Below are 19280 nucleotides of genomic sequence, written 5' to 3'. Positions count from 1 at the left end.
TTCTAATATAGCATGAACAAGATACTTTATTCCCAATGGCCTAATCAAAATCAGGGCCCAATTGTACAAGGTGCTGTATACACACATACGGAGAGAAGGAAGTTGTCGCAAAGAGCTTGCAACCTAAGACAACAATCATCACATGAAAGGTGATGGGGGAAAGATATATATCATTTATAAACCTGGGCATTTAAAAATATAGTTCTAAGAATGCAATCCAACCATTTTAACCCAAAAAAAAAAAATCACATGGATTTGACCTGTCATTGTGATCTGCAAGAGATATAGGCTAAAATCTTTCAAAGCTGTCACATTAATTATAATGCCCTATTAATGAGAATTTGGCATTAAAATCTCCTAAATGGCGCTGAAAATCTCAGCTGTACCGGATCACTCCACTGATCAAAGAAGTCTTGCAGGATATCCTGAACCTTTGGAAAAATGAGATTTCAGATGAAGTTCATGTTCTAGGAGGTCCCAGTGCATCTGTTCAGCCCAGGGCACATTACTGAATTTCAATTAACCAGAGCTGAATTAACCAGAGCTATGCCTACTCCAGTTGTACTTATTAAAAATATAGCAGAATTTCTGTTTTATGAGATTTGTGGTATTTTTTAGGTGATGAACTAACACAGTAAAAGGTAGACCATCAGTATACCATCAGCCAGTTCCTTCCCTATCCCCCACATACTGTGCCTGAGTTTATTCAAATATTATTTGCACAAAATTTATCTTTCCTGTTTAAATAGATGTGTGAAGGAGGATTCCTGGAATAAAATGTCAAAGTATTTGAGTACTTGTGTTGTAAAAAGAATTCCTGTATTCAGAATTTTACAGTGATGTAAGTTATCCCCTCAGTAAAAATATACCTGAGCCAATTAGCATACTAATCCCTACTACAATTTCCAATAATGAAAAGGAAACTTGGTCTTGTGCTTAAGGCCCTGGACTGAGATCTGTGCTCAATTTCTGATTCTATTCTATATCAGGTCTTATACCGCCTTCATCATTGTAGTATCCGGTCACATTCTAGTTGCAGATTAAGCAATATGGCTAACATCTGTCACAGGTGGTTTCTTTTTTCATCCTTTCCTCAGGGGGAGAAGTGCATTCAGTGAAGCGTTTTGTTTAGGTAGGATTTTAATGTACATGTTGCTGTGTGTTTATGTTAGAGAAGGCAAGGCCAAAGAAGTGTGCCTTGACGTTGGAGTGGAAGATGGGGAGGTTTGTGATGACCCTTTGTTCCTGTGGAAGTTTTCCCCATAGCCTCAGACCAAGCCCCGAGAAAGCTCCATCTCCTGCATAGGTGAGCTTTACTCTTATGGTAGAAACTTCCATTGTGCCAGATAAGCAGAGTTGTCGACCATGGTCTTCTTTTAGCTATCCTGGATCCAGGTCATTGAGCACCAATAAGGACTGAGACCTTTGTTCTATGATAGACTTCCTGTGTGAGCTCAGACAAGTCACTTAATCTCATGCCTCATTTCACTATCTATAACGTGAATAATATTTCCTTTCTCTGACCCTCTTGGAAATCTAATTAGATTGTAAATTCTTTGGGGCAGGGATTGTCTCATACTATGTGTTTATATAGCACCTAGCCCAATGGGGCCACAGTTTTGGCTTGGGTCTTTCAAAGCTACTGTAATACAAATGATAAATGTCCCCAGTTTGATTCTTGGCTAATTACCCACACTTCCCATTGACTTACCATATATACTCATTCATAAGCCGAATATTTTTGGTAAAAAAGTGACGCATTGAAGAGTGGGGTTTGGCTTATAAATGGGCCTACACCAAAATTTGATGATTTTAAACTCTATGGAATCATTGAATTGAATATCTAATACATTGTTGTTTTGTTGACCTGGAGCGTCTGCAGGCATGATGCCCCTCAGCTCCCTGTGGCCGCAGTTCGCCATTCCCAGCCAATGCACTTCCTGCAGCTCCCATTGGCTGGGAACGGTGAACCACGGCCACAGGGAGCTGAGGGGCTCCATGCCTGCAGATGCTCCAGGTAAACAAAACGTCCCAACCTGCCAGTGGCTTATCCTGATGGCCAGGAGCCAAAGTTTGCCAACCGCTGAAATATAGGGTCATCTTATGGAAGGGTCATACAGTTTTTGCTAGTTTTACCTAACCATCTTGAGGGGTCAGCTTATAAATGAACGGGCTAATGAACAAGTATATACAGTAATTGGAGTCACACAAGTTTGTCTGAGGGAAGAATCAGGCTCAAATATATTTTCTGAGACTTTAAAAAAGAAAGGAAGAACCCAGCAACTTTTCATTCGTCACAGGGAGTTAAAGCAGAAAATTACATTTTTATAATCTCAACTCATGTTCTTATGCAAGTCAAAGGGAAATTCTGCATATGGTGGATACTTTCCTTTGTTTTTTGGTTTTTTTTTTCCCTCTGAAATTGGTTTTCTTTAAAATCCTAGTCGAAAGCCAACAGTAATGTTAATTTCAGTATTCAAATTCAGGAAGACAATATGCCAAACTACAGAATGGAAAAGGTTTGATAGGTAAGCATACTCCCCTTCAGCTAATTACATCTCTCTGAGCCATTTCTAATTTAGAAATTTTCATTACAATATTTTTTCAGACAAATGTCTGTATTTCGTTATAAACAGAACCTCTCTTTTGGCAACCCCATTAATGGCCTCATGCTGCGCAAAACATTACTATTCTATATATTTATCCATCTGCAAAACTGAGATGCCAAATCTTACAACACTTCTTGTTTCATCACTCCAATTCCACCAAAAGTCCTCTATCTTTAAGTCCTGAAGATACATCCGTTCTCTCTCCCCAACCCACCCCAGATTTATCTTTATCACAACACATCTTGCTGCCCACTAAGAAATGGATAGGAACCCTTTTGTAGCCTGGTTCATTCAAACAGACAGAGGAAGCCAAGAATGCTGCCTCTTTATGCATTCATTTTCTATTAATCCAGGGAACAGGGCCGGCTTTAGGCCAATTCAGCCGAATCGGCTGAATTGGGCCCCGCGCCAAGAGGGCCCGCGCTGCAGATGTCCACCCCGCCCCCAGCTCACTTCCCCCTCCTGCCCTCTCCTGAACACTCCGCCCCCTCCCCTGCTTCCCGCGAATCAGTCTGAAAAGAAGCAGGGGAGGGCCGGCAGCACAAGGTAAGCTGGGGTGGTGGGGGCGCGAGAAGGGCTCCGGGGAGGCGCGGCCCGTTCCGGCAGGCCCCAGCGGTTCTGGCCCGGCTTGGCTCCAGCCCGGCCCGGTCCCCGCGTCACGGCCCCCGCGGCATGGCTTGGGTCTCCCCCCCCCCCCCCCCCCCCGCGGCACGGCGCGGCTCCCCCCGTCCCCCCCGCGGTGCAGCTCGGGTCTCCCCCCCTGGCGCAGCGCGGCTCCGGGTCGGACCCAAGCCCGGCAACCCCGGCCGGAGCGTGGCTCGATTCCTGGGGGCGGAGCTTGCAGCAAGCCCCGCCCCCAGGAATCGGGCCCCGCTCTTGCTAAAGCCGGCCCTGCCAAGGAACAAGGATCTACAAGTAAGACTCAAACAACATTCTCTCATATTAGAGAGAGAAGGTGATGTATATGATTGGACCAACTTCTGTTGGTGAAAGAGACAAGCTTCCACAGAGATCTTCTTCAACTTCTCACTCTCTCGGCACAAGAAGTTAGTCTTATAAAAGATACTACCTCACCCACCATGCCTCTCTCATACCATGGGACCAATACAGCTACAATAACACTGCAAATCCTCCAACAACAGTATAGATCATTAAGGCCCTACATTTTAACTGATACTAGCACCAGCATCTTTATGCTAGTAACTGAATTCATACTAGGAGGTTGTATCACTAACCATATTGTTTTCTAAATACATATAGTTATAGTGTGTGTAGATAACCCACAGAGAAATCATGCTGATCTACCCACCACATTTAGTGACACATATGAGAATCAACCAACTCAACCGAAAATCATTAGCATCGACTTTGGGAATCTGAATATAAAACCTACCCAGAACCAGGATGTCTCTGATAGTTATCATTTCATAGAATCATAGAATATCAGAGTTGGAAGGGACCTCAAGAGGTCATCTAGTCCAACCCCCTGCTCAAAGCAGGACCAATTCCCAGCTAAATCATCCCAGCCAAGGCTTTGTCAAGCCGGGCCTTAAAAACCTCCAAGGAAGGAGACTCCACCACCTCCCTAGGTAACGCATTCCAGTGTTTCACCACCCTCCTAGTGAAATAGTTTTTCCTGATATCCAACCTGGACCTCCCCATAAAAGTACTTCATAAAAGTACATGTATTCTTTCAGAATATGAAATAATTTTTCCCCCTTAAATGAACAAGAGTGAACTCAGCACAGAACAAACATTCCTTATCTACCTATCTTGTTAATACAAACTGGTTTTATTTGTATCACCATTTAGGATAGCTACCAAAATCAAACAAAACTAGAGACGGCGATCTAACAGATACCAGAGGGCAGTGGGTGACAATTAGAAAAAAAAAACAAAAAAACAGGCTTTTTGGATAGAACGTGTTCCAAGCTGCAGTGTCACAGTCATCATTTGTGATAGGGGTATTATAAGAAATGACTATAAAGTAATGAGCAAAAAAACCTCTGACTCCTACTTATAATAGCATTCACCAATCAAACCAACTATTTTTTAAAACTAATTGGCAGCGTATGTCCCTGCTTCCTGTCCAGTAACATATACATATGCTGCAAGAAAGACACTTTAATTAAACAGAAAATTATGTTGTATAAAGAGCTGTCTAGAGAATGGCAAATGTAGAAAATAGGGGGGAAATCACTTAAAACAATGGTCATTTCCACAACCAGCAATCAGCTTCTACCACTGTCTGCATTCTAACATTTCGCATTCAGTGAAACAATATTTCTCATCCAGATGGCTAAATTCATTTCTCCATTACTCCTATTTTAAAAATGAAAACGTTTCCGATCTGAAACCAGCTAAAGAATATATGTTTTTACCAACATTTACAATGAGAATAAACACATTCCAAATCAAAATAATCTTAAGAGATTGTAGGATAGTCTCCAGTTTCAAACAGTGGTGTTCAGGCATCTGAATTTGCTACATAGAACCTAAGTCACTGATTTAAGTATTATAGCTATGAAGAAACAGAATCCTGCCCTCAGGACTTAGGAGGCAAATGAAGTGGAAGTTATTTTCAGCTGGTTTTGTAAATTCTAATTTGTACATTGGCCCTAGTTAGGACCTTGAATTGTATCCAGTGTTGGAGAGCTAACCCAGTTCTCTGAATGATGGTGCGAGAAGTTGTCATGTACCCGTTCTATCTAGGAGATTGGCTGCAGTATTCCTTATTAGCTGCAGTTGATGTATGGTGTATCTCTGTATCTCTTTAGTTGTCAGCTCTAGGAACATTGAGCATCCTTAACAAGTTCCACTGGTTTGAAACGTTTTACCAATTCCAGAGATATTTCGTGTCGTTATGATTCCATTAGAAAATATTGTATTTTTCAACTCGGTGGAACTATTTAAGTGGGATCATAGTAGATGTTTATACGTTGTTCACCACTGTGGCATCCTAGTGCCTCAGAGTCCACATCAAAGTAATATGTGTGGAGCACTGAGGCCAGATCTTTGATTGTGAGGGGCAAGCACAATTTTATCATCAGTTGAAACTAGAAGACAACATTTCTAGCTTCCACTGCTATTCAGGTATAGGGGAGTTGAATGCAACTCCGAACCTGGGCACCTCCCTGGCAGTCAATGGATTAATGCCCTAAGCAAAGCAATAATCTGTTTTACTCAAGTTTGATCTTGTCATTATTCAAGTAGGTGCTTCTTTCTTATTTGAGGCAGTCTTTGAAGCCTTGACTTTGTTCCCAAACTATCTACCAATCCTAATTCTTGACAAGCATTCATTTGTACACAGTATTGCAAATCAATTAGACCCTGGATTCAGCAAAACACTTAATCACACTTTCAAGTCTCCTTGAAGTTAGTGGGATTTAGGAACATACTTAACTGTTTGGCTGAGTCGAGGTCCTCTGTGACTTCGCATTAGAAGCATAACTAGGGAGTCTTGCATTGAAATCCGTTTGATTACTGAAGGCCAAATGGGACTTGAATTACTGTACTCAGCACCAATTACCTAGAATTTCAGGCTCAAATCCTAGTAGACTCCATGCAATCCTTCATCCTGTGCTATGTATTTCATTCTATGTGGGCCTTTTGAGACCTTAAAATTCAGAGTCCTCTATTCTACATGGATGTTAAAGAGCTCATGACATTTTTTTGAAAGTGTGAGCATTAACTGCAATATCTATTGGGGAAAAAAAGTGTTCCTTCCCACACTGTTATTCAAAATGCTGGTTGGTTGCCAGCATGCATGCCAGAGGAGGCTGCAATTCAGTCTTGTGATATGTAAATCATTTATACTTTGGGATCCTTCAAAGTGAGGTGTATATTTATATGTAAATATAAAACATGTTTCAGTTGTCCAATGTGACTTGATAATACATCAAGTTACATGTTGGCAAGAGGAAGATAACATTATGTATAGATGTTCCCTCAAAGGATTTTCCCATTCATCTTACTAAGAAGTGATAAATTAAATAAAAGCATTTTCAAAGCATATGCTGATAGAGAAATACATTTGTTACCAGTAAGAGGATTATGCTTCCAGTGCTGATTGCACAGTGCAATTATGCTGATTGTGATATGCCCTGGTTGTAGGTGGCTGGTTTGTACGATAATATTTTTGTGTTGCTCTTAAAAATTGAAATTGCTACAATAATGGACATACAAACAGCTTAGCTACTTCTGTGGTAGCAGAAGTCACTAACTGTAACCATCTTCAGTGTATTCTCAAAAATAGATATTGGTATTTTATTTTGATAATTTCTTGGGAAAGTATAATGAGTCTCTGTCAAATATTTCCAATGAAAGCAATTTGAAAGTAGATTTTCCAGTTAAAGAGGCTGCTGAATTTATATATGGGGTCACTTTGAAACAAGCCTGATAGTTCCCTTTTGACAGCTATATGGACGGAACACAATTTATTAAGGTTGATTTATCAAAAGCTAGGATTCTTACCATTTCCTTGTAAATAACCTAATAAGTCCTGTATATTTTTTGTCCTCTAGATGAAATGAATGATCATCAAAACACCCTCTCTTACATCCTGATCAATCCTTCTCCAGATACAAGACTAGAGCTGAATGATGTTGTGTAAGTTGATGGCATAAATCATAAAATCCACAAAGTGTCTCATTTTCACTTTCATGCCGGAATTCATTTCTTTTATCTTTTGCACTTTATTGCTTTTATTATTTTCCTCTCAGGAGGAATCATTTCCATGCACATCCAAAAAAATTATACAAGAACTCATCCATTAACTTATACCAGATTATTTTTAAGTTTTTTTTCTTCTTTAAATAACCCTGCTCCTTCCTTCTAAATTGGAGTGTCAGATAAAATTAAATTAAGAAAAATCACAGCTCTCAGATACCTTTATACTATATTACATTCTCACTCTTGTTTCTTGCTCATGATTCATTAGTCACGGAGCATCAATAAAAAGCATTGTAAAGTCAAGCTTTCAAAGCCATACCAGTACATGATTTCAAAGATCATTTTCTTTAGTGATTTGAGGGCCTGATCCAAAGCCCACTGAACTGAATGGGCTTATGCCATAGACCCTAAAAGGAAGAAGTGACTAGTAAATACATTAAGATACCAGTTACATGATCCTAAGACTTTTAGACATTGCTTAAAATACTTTTCTTTTTACTTGGTTATCAAGAATTTCAGCATTCCAGCACCTGCCCATTTTGACACTTTTGCAGAATAATAAAAAAGCCACAGTATTGGATGGTAGCTTTAAAATATCACATGATCTAAATTGAAATAATGTTGGTTTTTGTTCAGGGAGTCCACTCCAGTCTTCACCTTCTCACACAATTGCCTAGTTAAAAGAGAGATATGAGAGAGTTTATTGTGCCAGAAACCGACAAGAACCAAACAAATTTCATATAATCATTTAGATAAGTCCAACAGTTTTGACATTCAAATAGGTTCAGGCTATTTAGTTGTTGCCTGCCTCTGTACTTCTTCATTTTGGCCAGAACCAAAAGCAGAAACATTGTAATGCTAAGAGAAATGCATAAGCTTTTCCAGCCTGGATGGAACACTTGAGAATTCAACCATGTGATGTTGGAGTTTGATGCAGCTGGAGGCCAAGCACTTCAGCCCCACTATGTGCTTCGCTTTAATGGGACTACTCACATGTTTAAAGTGAAGCATGTGCTTTGTTGGATCAGGGCCAGCGTGCTCTTCAATCTCCATTGAGGACTGTTGCATCTGTATGTGGCCAAGAGTCACTACACACGTAACTATACGTGTCTGAAGAGATATTCAGGAAAAATGTAATAACTAATGCACACACTTAGTATTTGCTAGCATCTCAACAAAACTACAATTTTGACTAACAGGCTTTTTATTTTGGCCATACCATTGATTATTTTAAATATAATATCTTTATCACTTACTTGCTAAACATATACAACATGGCACACCATTTGAGATACAGAAAAAGATGCCATGCCTGAAGCTGAATCCCTAAAGCTCTGATAGTCTAAATAGGCCAGCACTGCTACCTACCTGGAAATGAAGCCATCCGGCCTCAAAAAAATTAGGACAAAACGTGACAGCACATCTACTCAAACACAGGCTACTGCTAATAGGGAAAATCAGGCTCTGAGACAAGGACTAGAGTTACCAGCTAACTCCTCTGGCAATGTCCATTTGTAGGATGAAACTTGCCTTTGTAAGAGACAGCTTCCCTGGAAACTGATTCTACCGGACGGTAGAAACAAACACCACAAATCTTACAGCTTCCACTCAGAGTAATGTGCACTTTTTTGAGCTTGTCTTTGCTAACATATAGCATAGTGTAGATAGAGTATAATAAAAATAAAAGTCTCCAAGCAGTATCCCCATAGGAAGAGGCAAAGAACAAACAAACAGCATATGCTACATACTTAATGTACTTTTGGATACTCAGATACAGCCCTCACTACCCTAATAGAGTAATTTGAATGATATAAACTGTAGTCTTAATGGAACTCAATGGGAACTGATGGGTGCTCTTCACTTTTAAAGAATCGGGTACCTAAATATTTAGGAGCCTAATTTTAGCCAAAAAATATTCAAAACTTAATTGTCTATGGTGTCAGGCACTTCAGACTACAAGTACATCATGGACAAAGGTATACTAAAATCATTGTTTTTGTTGTTAAAGTGGCTGCAGAAATCACAAATGCAAGTCTAAGTGTTAATTTCCTTTTAGAAAAACTTAAAAAACAAACAAACAAGTTTTTGTTTAATACATTCATTTTGTGAAGAGTTAATAACATGAACAAAAACCTTTATAACTGCATCAGTGGGTACATTACAGGCGGACAAATGTAACATTTTTGCCTTCATACATTTATTGAATATGTAAATTATTCTTCTTGTATTAAAATTGGAGTCTTGTTTAATCTGAAACACCCATTACAACTGTAATCATGTCAGTCATATAAAGTTTGGGTCCAAATCTCTATTCACTTGAAGGGACTTAGCATGTTGTGTCTAATCTGAATTAGAAACATGAGAGATTAATCTAATGTATTTTCTTGTCCATATGACTATAGACTCATGAAAGGTACTGATTGACAGGCCTGAAGACTGATCACCTGTGTTTATTTACCAAACAGATATAGTGTAATCTGTGATAACATACAGTTTTCTGCATTGCCTCACTGTGCCTCATCCCTGTGGAGAAGGCAGTTCAGCCTACAATTAAGTCCCAGTCAATCTGCCAGTGAAGTCAATCGGAATCTGTCTATGGATTTAGCTGAGATCAATACCTTAATCCTTGGTTCCTGCTGAGGTTGCTAATAATTTAGCATGGTGTTTAATTGTGGTGTTTCTTTTGTCCACTATGAGACCACAAAACTCCCTTTACATACAATAGGCCACTGAAAAGCCAAGAAATAGACTAAAACTACTTTTTGGATACTACTGAACTTGGTTGTGAACTGGTGATCCGGTTTTTTATCCTATTAATTTCACCTTTTGAACCTTCCAGTTGCTCACCATGGATTTGAATCCTTTGATCTCTTCCAAATCTAGTATTAATATGCCTTAATGGAATGATAAATCTAAAATTGTGCATCCCTTTTCAAGTGTATTCACTGGATGAAGTTTAATTCCTGATTAAAATCCCTCCATGCTTTGAACTCAAATTTAAGTCATAAAGTCACTTCCTGGTATGTTTAATTAATTAAATGGGAATTTTACTGTCTGACCCAAATATATAGGGATGTAATCAGGTCTTAATGATACTCAATAAGTAACATTGTAGGAAGGTTACATTAATTTCAGAGATAGTAACATTGTAGGAAGGTTACATTAATTTCAGAGATAGTAACATTTTGCTCCATTACTTTATGAAAACATACAAGTTTCCAAACTACAGTACAGAATGCAGAAGAAACATATAAAGGTAATTACAGGTATGTGATCTCAGTTCTATGAAGTAATGAGATACAAGACTGAAGTTTCCAGTTTAGTAAAGCTTTCAAGTACAAGAGATCTCTTTCAGCTGAACTACTAACTTTGCAATAACATGCCAGGGAAGCATGCAAATGCATTTTATCCTAATTTACATCAAGCTTTTATAACAACTTTTTTCTTTTTACAGTTACTTGATCCGACCCGATCCATTGGCATACGTTCCAAATACCGCATCCAGCCGAAAAAATAGCTTCTGCAATACCGTTGGACAAGACGCCAGAGAGGAAACACAACTTTGATATATTATTCTGCTCGATGATAAGAGACCATTTTTATATTGTTTCCAGTAACCGCTTTGAAATCTAATCAAAATGGAATGTTTATATTTTGTTCAGATCTAATTGGACCAGAGAGAACGCTATCTGATAAGTGGGCAAGAATTCAAGTTGGGAAAATATGTACTCTAAACTAAAGTGATTGCCATGTCTGTAGCCTATTCTAGTAATTTTGAAAATGGAACTGTGTCACACATTAATGGAGTGATTATGAAAAGCTATATTACATTTTAACAATCTAATCAGAACAAATTCCATCAGCATGAATTTAATTGCTGCTTCTAAATGTTATGTTTATCAAAGAGATAGTGAATCGCTAACTAAGCCTCTGACCCATAACTTGAAAGAATATCAATGTGCAAAACATATAAAATGCCTACACAGACATTGGTACGCATACAGTGGCATATTTTAATAGGAGTAAATATTCCTATTAGGATAGCTTTCAAATGCTCCCATCAAGATCATGTACTAGAATCACAGTCCATGAAATCATTTTCAGGTTTGTCGCTTTGTCCACTTATATTGGAACAGACCAATTTTATAGGCCCAATGTGACCCTCTAGAATGTATTTGATTATTAGTTCTGCTGAGTTTAGACAGAGATCAGTTTGCATAGGGCATACTAAGTGAACCATACAAGGTCTATTCTAAGGGATTTCCAAGAGATAAATCCTGGCAGGTACACATGGATGTTTTGGTTTTACAGAACCTCTCTCTCTCTCTCTCTCACACACACACACACACACACAAACACACACTGTTCAAAATGGAGGAAGTTTTAAAAGAGTAATGGGTGTCAGAACCCACCCCTAGAGACAAGAATAGTGTTATTCCCTCATGATTGTGAAGAAAATCTTCTAGATGCAATACCAACTGGTAAGATGCTGCCTGCTTGACTATCCAGACATATCTGAATGATAGCTGAGGTGCAAATGGCCATGTTCATCTTAATGGGTTGTTAACTTGAAATCTCAAGAATTAAATGAAGGGCATATCACTTTCAAATCTGGCTAATGCACATCTCAGACCCTAAATGCCTCCTACATCTATGCAGCTGGAAACAGCCCCAAATATCCACTCTAGTATCCAATTGCCAATTCCTCCAGTTTCCCCTCAAAAACTTCTGATCCAGTTGTGAATTTTCAATATAAAATTATGCAGCTTGAAAGTTAAAGAGCATTTGAGACAATGCAATATAAATAATGGAACATCTGATTAAATGAGATGGGACACTGGACTAAATACATAGTTTCGTTTCATAGCTAATACAAGAAAATCCCTCAAAATTGTATTAATTAACTGTAGCTGCTTCATAATCTCCAGTCTGCAGAGAATGCAGGGTACTTGCTCCAAAAGTTGTGTTACCATGGAATACACAGGGTCTTGCATCTGGTCTTCCAATGTTGCATGCTTGCTCCTCCACCTCTCAAATAAAGGGAAGATTGTGCATGAACAATAACAGTCTAGGTATTTGCGAAAGAAGTTTCACCTGTAATAATCCATATAAAACTGTTACAAGAGAATTCTACAGGCTAGCCATATAATTGAGTGGCAATGCTGAATGTTCTTTGAACTCCTTGATAACCCTACATGTACAGAAGTTATTAAATAGTCTGCAAGAATATTTAACTACTTGTTTACATTATATTTTCTATATTTGGAACAGCAGCTATATGGTTGTGTGTGTCCTGAAAAATAAAAATGCCAAAATTGCTCAATGAGCCATTCATGGATGTGAATGTAATTTACTATATATAATGCTGTCAAATTTAGTGTCACATTCATCTGATCAGTGACAGGGAGCCAGTTACTATCCCGGTCATTTTTCCAGCTCCCCATTTCCATCCAAATCTCTTCTTTTTTTACGATATATGAATTGACTTCTTGGTTAAATAAACTCATTATATTATGTCAACTCCTATTATTTCACAACATATTTTGAGGAACATTCTCTTTTGTGACAGTACTACTAAATTCAGCAATGTATGTACAACTTAAAACTGAAATCTTTACTTTATTTTCTTAAGTGTAAGAATATAATGTAAGTTCCTTTTTTTCCTGCAGTTCAACGTATCCAAATCACTGTTGGCTTTACAGCTAGTTTTAATAGCCCTGATTAGAGTATAAAACTAGTCAGTTTTTGATTTGTTTTGTTTCTTGCATACACACTCCCCTAGGATGATTTCTATCAGAAAAAAATCATTATAATTGAAGGGAGTAGGGGAGCTGCATCAAACTTAAAATTTCTTCTGTGCACACTGAAAATGGAACACTTTTTACACTGCTGTTTATAATCTTGGAATTGGTGCAAGTCAAATGGTTTTCAAAATATTTGTTTGCTACTTTATGTACTTTTTCACTTGCGGTGTATGATAAAAGCATTGTCTGACTCAAGAGAGGAAGTATTTCAGAACAAATCTCATCTGTAAGGTGAATAATTGTCACAACAGCAACAGAAGAAAGAGGAGAAGGATGTCTAAAATCACTTTTATTTTGCTGTGCCATGTAGGAAGAATCCTATGCTTAGTACCAATAGATGGAATGTAACCTATTTTATAAATTCAAATTCATAAGATGGCTACAATTTGAGAGACAATATCTAACTGTAGTTTTAAATCTACAAACAAAAGTGAACATTTCACTTTGACATGGAATAAAGGTCACACCATGCAATAGCTACTCAGAAGGTAAATACCAAGGAACATTTGAATACAGAGTGTGTAATAAATCTCTTATCACATAAGGGACACAATTTTCCTTTTTCCATTTGCTAGAGAAATGTATTAAAGAAAGGTATAATGAATCAGACAGATATAAGGCATTTACTGGAAAAAAAGACCAATAAAGTGCCTTTCCCGAGTACTGAAAATCTTCTCTGAGATATGCTAACACAAATAATAATTAAAAACCAATGTAACTTTCACAAGGCTTATTATAAGGCAGAAGCAAGATATGTGAAGCAAAGAAAATGCAACTAGAAGATACCGAAGAATAAAATATAAACAAAGTAGATCAAATGAAACGGGCCCTTCTTCACTGTTAAACAATAGAATACCAATTGAAATTTATTAAATACAGTATTTTGGATATTTTTCTACATTTTCAAGTATATTACAAATATTTGCACTGTAAAATAATGAACAAAAGAAATACCATTTTTCAATTCCCCTCATACAAGTACTATAGTGCGATCTCTTTATTGTGAAAGTGCAACTTAGAAATGTAGATTTTTTTTGTTACATAACTGCACTCAAAAAACAAAACAGTGTAAAACTTTAGAGACTACAAGTCCACTCAGTTCTACTTCTTGTTCAGCCAATCACTAAGACAAACAAATTTGTTTAAATTTATAGGAGATAATGCTGCCCACTTCTTATTTACAATGTCACCAGAAAGTGAGAACAGGTGTTTGCATGGGACTGTTGTAGCCAGAATTGCAAAGTATTTACGTGTCAGATATGCTAAACATTTGTATGCCCCTTCATGCTCTGGCCACCATTCTAGAGGACATGCTTCCATGTTGATGACACTTGTTAAAAAAATAATGCATTAATAAAATTTGTGACTGAACACCTTGGGGGAGAACTGTATGTCTCCGGCTCTGTTTTACCCACATTCTGCCATATATTTCATGTTATAGTAGACTCAGCACATGTTAAGTATCAGAGGGGTAGCCGTGTTAGTCTGAATCTGTAAAAAGCAACAGAGGGTCCTGTGGCACCTTTAAGACTAACAGAAGTATTGGGAGCATAAGCATATGCTGTTAGTCTGTTAGTCTTAAAGGTGCCACAGGACCCTCTGTTGCTTGCTGAGCACATGTTGTTTGTTTTAAGAACACTTTCACTGAAGATTTGACAAAATGCAAAGATTTCTAAAGATAGCTACAGCACTCGACCCAAGGGTTAAGAATCTGAAATGCCGTCCAAAATCTGAGAGGGACGAGCTCTAGATCATGCTTTCAGAAGTGTTAAAAGAGCAACACTCCGATGTGGAAACTACAGAACCCGAATCACAAAAAAAGAAAATCAACCTTCTGCTGGTGGCATCTGACTCAGATGATGAAACATGCGTTGGTCCACTCTGTTCTGGATCATTATCGAGCAGACCCCATCATCAGCATGAATGCACATCCTCTGCAATGGTGGTTGAAGCATGAATGGACATACGACTCTAGCACATCTGGCATGCAAATATCTTTCAATGCCGCTACAACAGTGCCATGTGAATGCCTGTTCTCACTTTCATGTGACATTGTGAACAAGAAGCAGGCAATGTTATCTCCTGCAAATGTAAACAAACTTGTTTGTCTGAGCGCTTGGCTCAACAAGAATTAGGACTGAGTGGACTTGTTGGCTCAACATTTTACATTGTTTTATTTTTGGATGCAGGTTTTTTTGTACAAGTTGTACATTTGTAAGTTCAACTTTCATGAGGAAGAGATTGCATTACAGTAATTGTATTAGGTGAACTGAAAAATACTATTTATTTTGTTTTTTACATTGCAAATGTTTTTAATTAGAAATAAATATAAAGTGAGCACTGTATACTTCATATTCTGTGTTGTAATTGAAATCAATATATTTTAAAATGTAGAAAACATCCAAAAATATTTAAATAAATGGTATTCTATTATTTTTTAACAGTGCGATAAATCGTGCTATTAATCATGATAATTTTTTTTTTAATCGCTTGACAGACCTAGTTTAAATTGCCATCTCTTGCCCTCATTTTCTTTGATCTTGGGCAAACTTCCATGCATCTGCTTCCCCTTTGTCTATCCTGTCTATTTATATTTTAAACTCTGTGGAGTAAGGGCTTTCTCTAACTATGCAACTGTACAATGCCCAGCATCATAGAGTCCTGATCTTGGCTGGAACCTCTAGGCACTACCATAATACAAGTAATATAAAATAAATAAATAAATAAATAAAAATAAATGCTCTTTTGAACCCTCTTAGGCTCTAGTCATCTCAATAGTTCCTCTTGAGTAAATCCCTACAGTTGTGAAAATCTGATGGCAAAGTCATGACTTTTGATCTGAAAACAAGAAAAACTGTTTCACTGATTGATATCAGTAGAAATTTGGCAGTTAGATATAATTTTCTTAATTAATAGTGGAAATCCTGGCCAACTTCCCACTCATAAGAAGGCCAACTGTAATAAAGACTATATTATACATTCAGATCAAACAGGATTTGAGTTCTTTCAGTGATACTTCACCTGTTACTATTTAGCTTATTGAACTCCTTCCTACAAAAGAGACTACATATACATTACATTCTTCATTTACATAGAGCTTAATCCTGAAGACACTACTGAGTACCCACAGTCCCCATTGAGCTCTTCCATGGGAGTTTTGCAAAGGACGCCAATTGGAGCATGATTGGGCCAATTGACTAATGCAAGTTTAGGGTACATCTTATTGAATTAAGCCTATAATTAGAGTGTGGACTGCATAACAGTGACTCTTGGAAACCAGTAAAATAAATACAATCAGTCATTCACATCAGTTCACATAGCTCAACAGAACTGTTAACCTGTCCTTAATTTATTTTCATTGAAGCAGTAGTGACTAATGGGGTGAGGCATTTCCTGACAGTTAATGAATTGCTGTTTGTGCGTTAAGCTCAGGAGATCTGTGCAAGCAAGCACAGAAGACATATGGAAGTAGTTTGTCAGACTGTTGTAAAGAGGGGGCTGAGAAATTTGAGATCTTCTCTGCACAAATTTGTCAATGGTTTTTGAAAAAAAAAATCAAAGGATGGCAAAATTAATCTATTATCATGATTAAATGACAACAAATAGTTTGGAAGGGATATTAAAGCTTATGCTCAAAGGCTTAAAACAAACTTATTAACCAGGGAGAAGCCTATGCAGGGAACAGATTATTCTACATCTGCCTATTGTGGGGTTCTTACACCTTTCTCTGAAGCATGTGGTACAGACCACTGACAGAGACATGATTTTGGACTACATGGAACTTGTCTCTGATCCAGTTGGTAATTCCCATTCCTATGTACCTAGTAGATACCAATCCATTTTGAAATGGATAGCACTATGGATCCAATGTGATTCAAATGACCTTTGTGAAAAGAAGTAGCTAGTGGCAGTTGCAGTTCTGTGTGCCCAGTCCACCTGTTGGATACACAGAGAGAGATCCTCAGGTGGTGTAAGTAACTATTGACTGACGAAGCAATGTCCATTTACATGAGCTGAAGATCTGATCAATAATGGGATAAAAACTGCAACAAAAAAACTTGTTATATTATTTGTTGTGAATAATATCAGTACTGCCAAGTCCAATTTTTCAAAACGCATGAATCATATAATGTTATGATTTGTGAGTTAGAAATATATTTTTTTTTATTTGCCTTCTGGTTTTTGAACTTCTAGAGTACACATTGTTTATATTTTTAAACTTTTCTGTGGGGTCCCTCAGGGATCAATGCTTGGCCCTACGCTATTGAACATGTTTATCAATCTCCTGGATTATCAGCTGAACATGAGCTCACAGTCTGACTTTGAATCCAAAAAGGTTAATGCTTGACTGTATAAGCAGGGGACTCTTGAGAATGAAAGGGAGATTATTTTACCTCTTTGGTGAAACCACTACTAGAATACTGTGTGCAGTTCCGGTGCCCACAGTTCAAAAAGGATGTTGACAAATTGGAGAGGGTTCAGAGAAGAACCACAAGAATGATTAGAGGAATGGAAAAGATGCCTTAAATTGATAGAGTCCAGGAGCTCAATCTGTTTATTTTAACGAAGAGAAGGTTGGAGGGAGGGGCTTGATCATAATCTTTAAGTACCTACTTAGGGAACAGAAATTTAATAGAGGGCTCTTCAAGCTAGTTGACAAAGATATAAAAAGATCCAACAGATGGAAGTTGAAACTAGACAAATTAATTAATTTGATTCTATGAAATTCACATTAGAAATATGACACACATATTTAACCGTGAGGGTAATTAACCATTGAAACAGCTTACCAAAGGTTGTGGGGGATTCTCCATCACTTGAAATCAAGATTGGATGTTTTTTTCTGTAACCCTTCTGCCCATCTAAGTTGGCAGCAACAAGGGCCGGGTTCTGTATCTAGGGGTTCCATTTCAATAACGCAATGCCATTTCAATAACGGCCGTCTCTCTGTGGGGTTCCGCCACAGCCTTCACCATGAGCCAGTCCACTTCCTGCTGTCCCACAAGCTGCTCCACTCCGCTCACCAACCTGTGAGCTGCTCTAGCCATCCCCGCAAACCGCTCCGCTCGCCGTTCCTTGGGCCGCTCCAACCAGCCCCGCGCTGCTCCTCCAGTCATCCCCACAAATTGCTCCGCCAGCTGCTTAGCAATATAGCTTCAGGCTCCCCCACTAGTTAACACAGCACTCAGTGATCTCAGCTCTTAAGAACTTTAGATCTTTTGTGATTTCAGCTCTTAGCAATTTCAGCTCATAGTAGGGGAGCCCCAGTGCTAGTGCACCATTGGCCCAAAGTGAATTCAGCTCAGCAGCCTGTAACTAGACTCCTAATGGAATCAAAGCTAGCTCCAACATTCAACAGTGGAGAGAGGAGGTAGTGCAATTGGTGTGTCAAGCCCTCAGAGGGGACCCATACCATCAGGTGCAAATACCTGTCCCCATCCTCTCTCCATTCACTGGGTTTTGTAATCCATGCCCCTTGTCAAGCAAGTGCTACTTAGGTAATGGTGAAGGACTCACTCAGTCCTTCTGTCATACAACAGTTCCACTGGCCTTGATTCACAGAATCAGCGTAACAAAACTTTATTTTGCCTGCCCCAATAACAGAGAAAACGGGGATCCCACACCAGCCAAAGTAACCACTTTGAGTTGCTGTTGTTTCGTGCCAAGCAAGTGGGTGTGCCTATGCAAACAAGATCAGCCCCTGGAGTTCTTTTCCACACTCGCCATAATTCACCACCAGATGTCAGGGTAGAGCTCATCCTGACTTTGCTTACATTTCTAAAAAAGATATGCTTTAGTTCAAACAGAAGTTAATTCAGGGAAGTTCTGTGCCCTGTGTTTATACAGGAGGTCAAATTGGATTATCACAATGAGCTCTTTTGGCTTTATAAGCTATAAATATATGAAGACCGTGACAGCTAAGAAAAAAAAGAGAGAAAAAAGAGTAAGCTCATATTCTCATCAGTTCACATGACTACATGAACTAGGGCTTTAAGAATAGTCACCAGATATAATGAGAGTAGTGAGAACCCTGCAGGATTTGTTCACTCACTAATATTCATAGCAAAGTTAACCTTTCTTCTACTTACATGTTACATGCGACCTAAGCCAGATTTCTGCCAAAGGATTCATTGGATGTAACAGTTTGCTAAATAGTTTAGAAGAAAAAATAAACATTTTGGTCAGAATTGTTTTA

General features: G+C 38.3%; 1 protein-coding gene across 6 annotated transcripts in view; it reads left to right on the top strand.

Moving 5' to 3' along the window:
• KCNT2 (potassium sodium-activated channel subfamily T member 2) overlaps positions 1-13931 on the top strand; it is a 287270-nt gene extending 273339 nt beyond the window's left edge. For all 6 annotated transcript variants that reach the window (XM_034779504.1, XM_034779503.1, XM_034779501.1 and 3 more), the window contains 2 exons: positions 7133-7217; positions 10735-13931. In XM_034779504.1, the coding sequence (XP_034635395.1) occupies positions 7133-7217; positions 10735-10846 (197 nt within the window). In that variant the 3' untranslated portion in view covers positions 10847-13931. The remainder of the gene's footprint in view (positions 1-7132; positions 7218-10734) is intronic.
• Positions 13932-19280: the final 5349 nt, after the last annotated feature.

The sequence above is a fragment of the Trachemys scripta genome, chromosome 8 (assembly GCF_013100865.1).
Source record: "Trachemys scripta elegans isolate TJP31775 chromosome 8, CAS_Tse_1.0, whole genome shotgun sequence".
Classification (NCBI taxonomy): Eukaryota; Metazoa; Chordata; order Testudines; family Emydidae; genus Trachemys; species Trachemys scripta.
The sequence above is the reverse complement of the archived record's forward strand: the minus strand, read 5'-3'. Positions and strand labels throughout refer to the sequence as shown.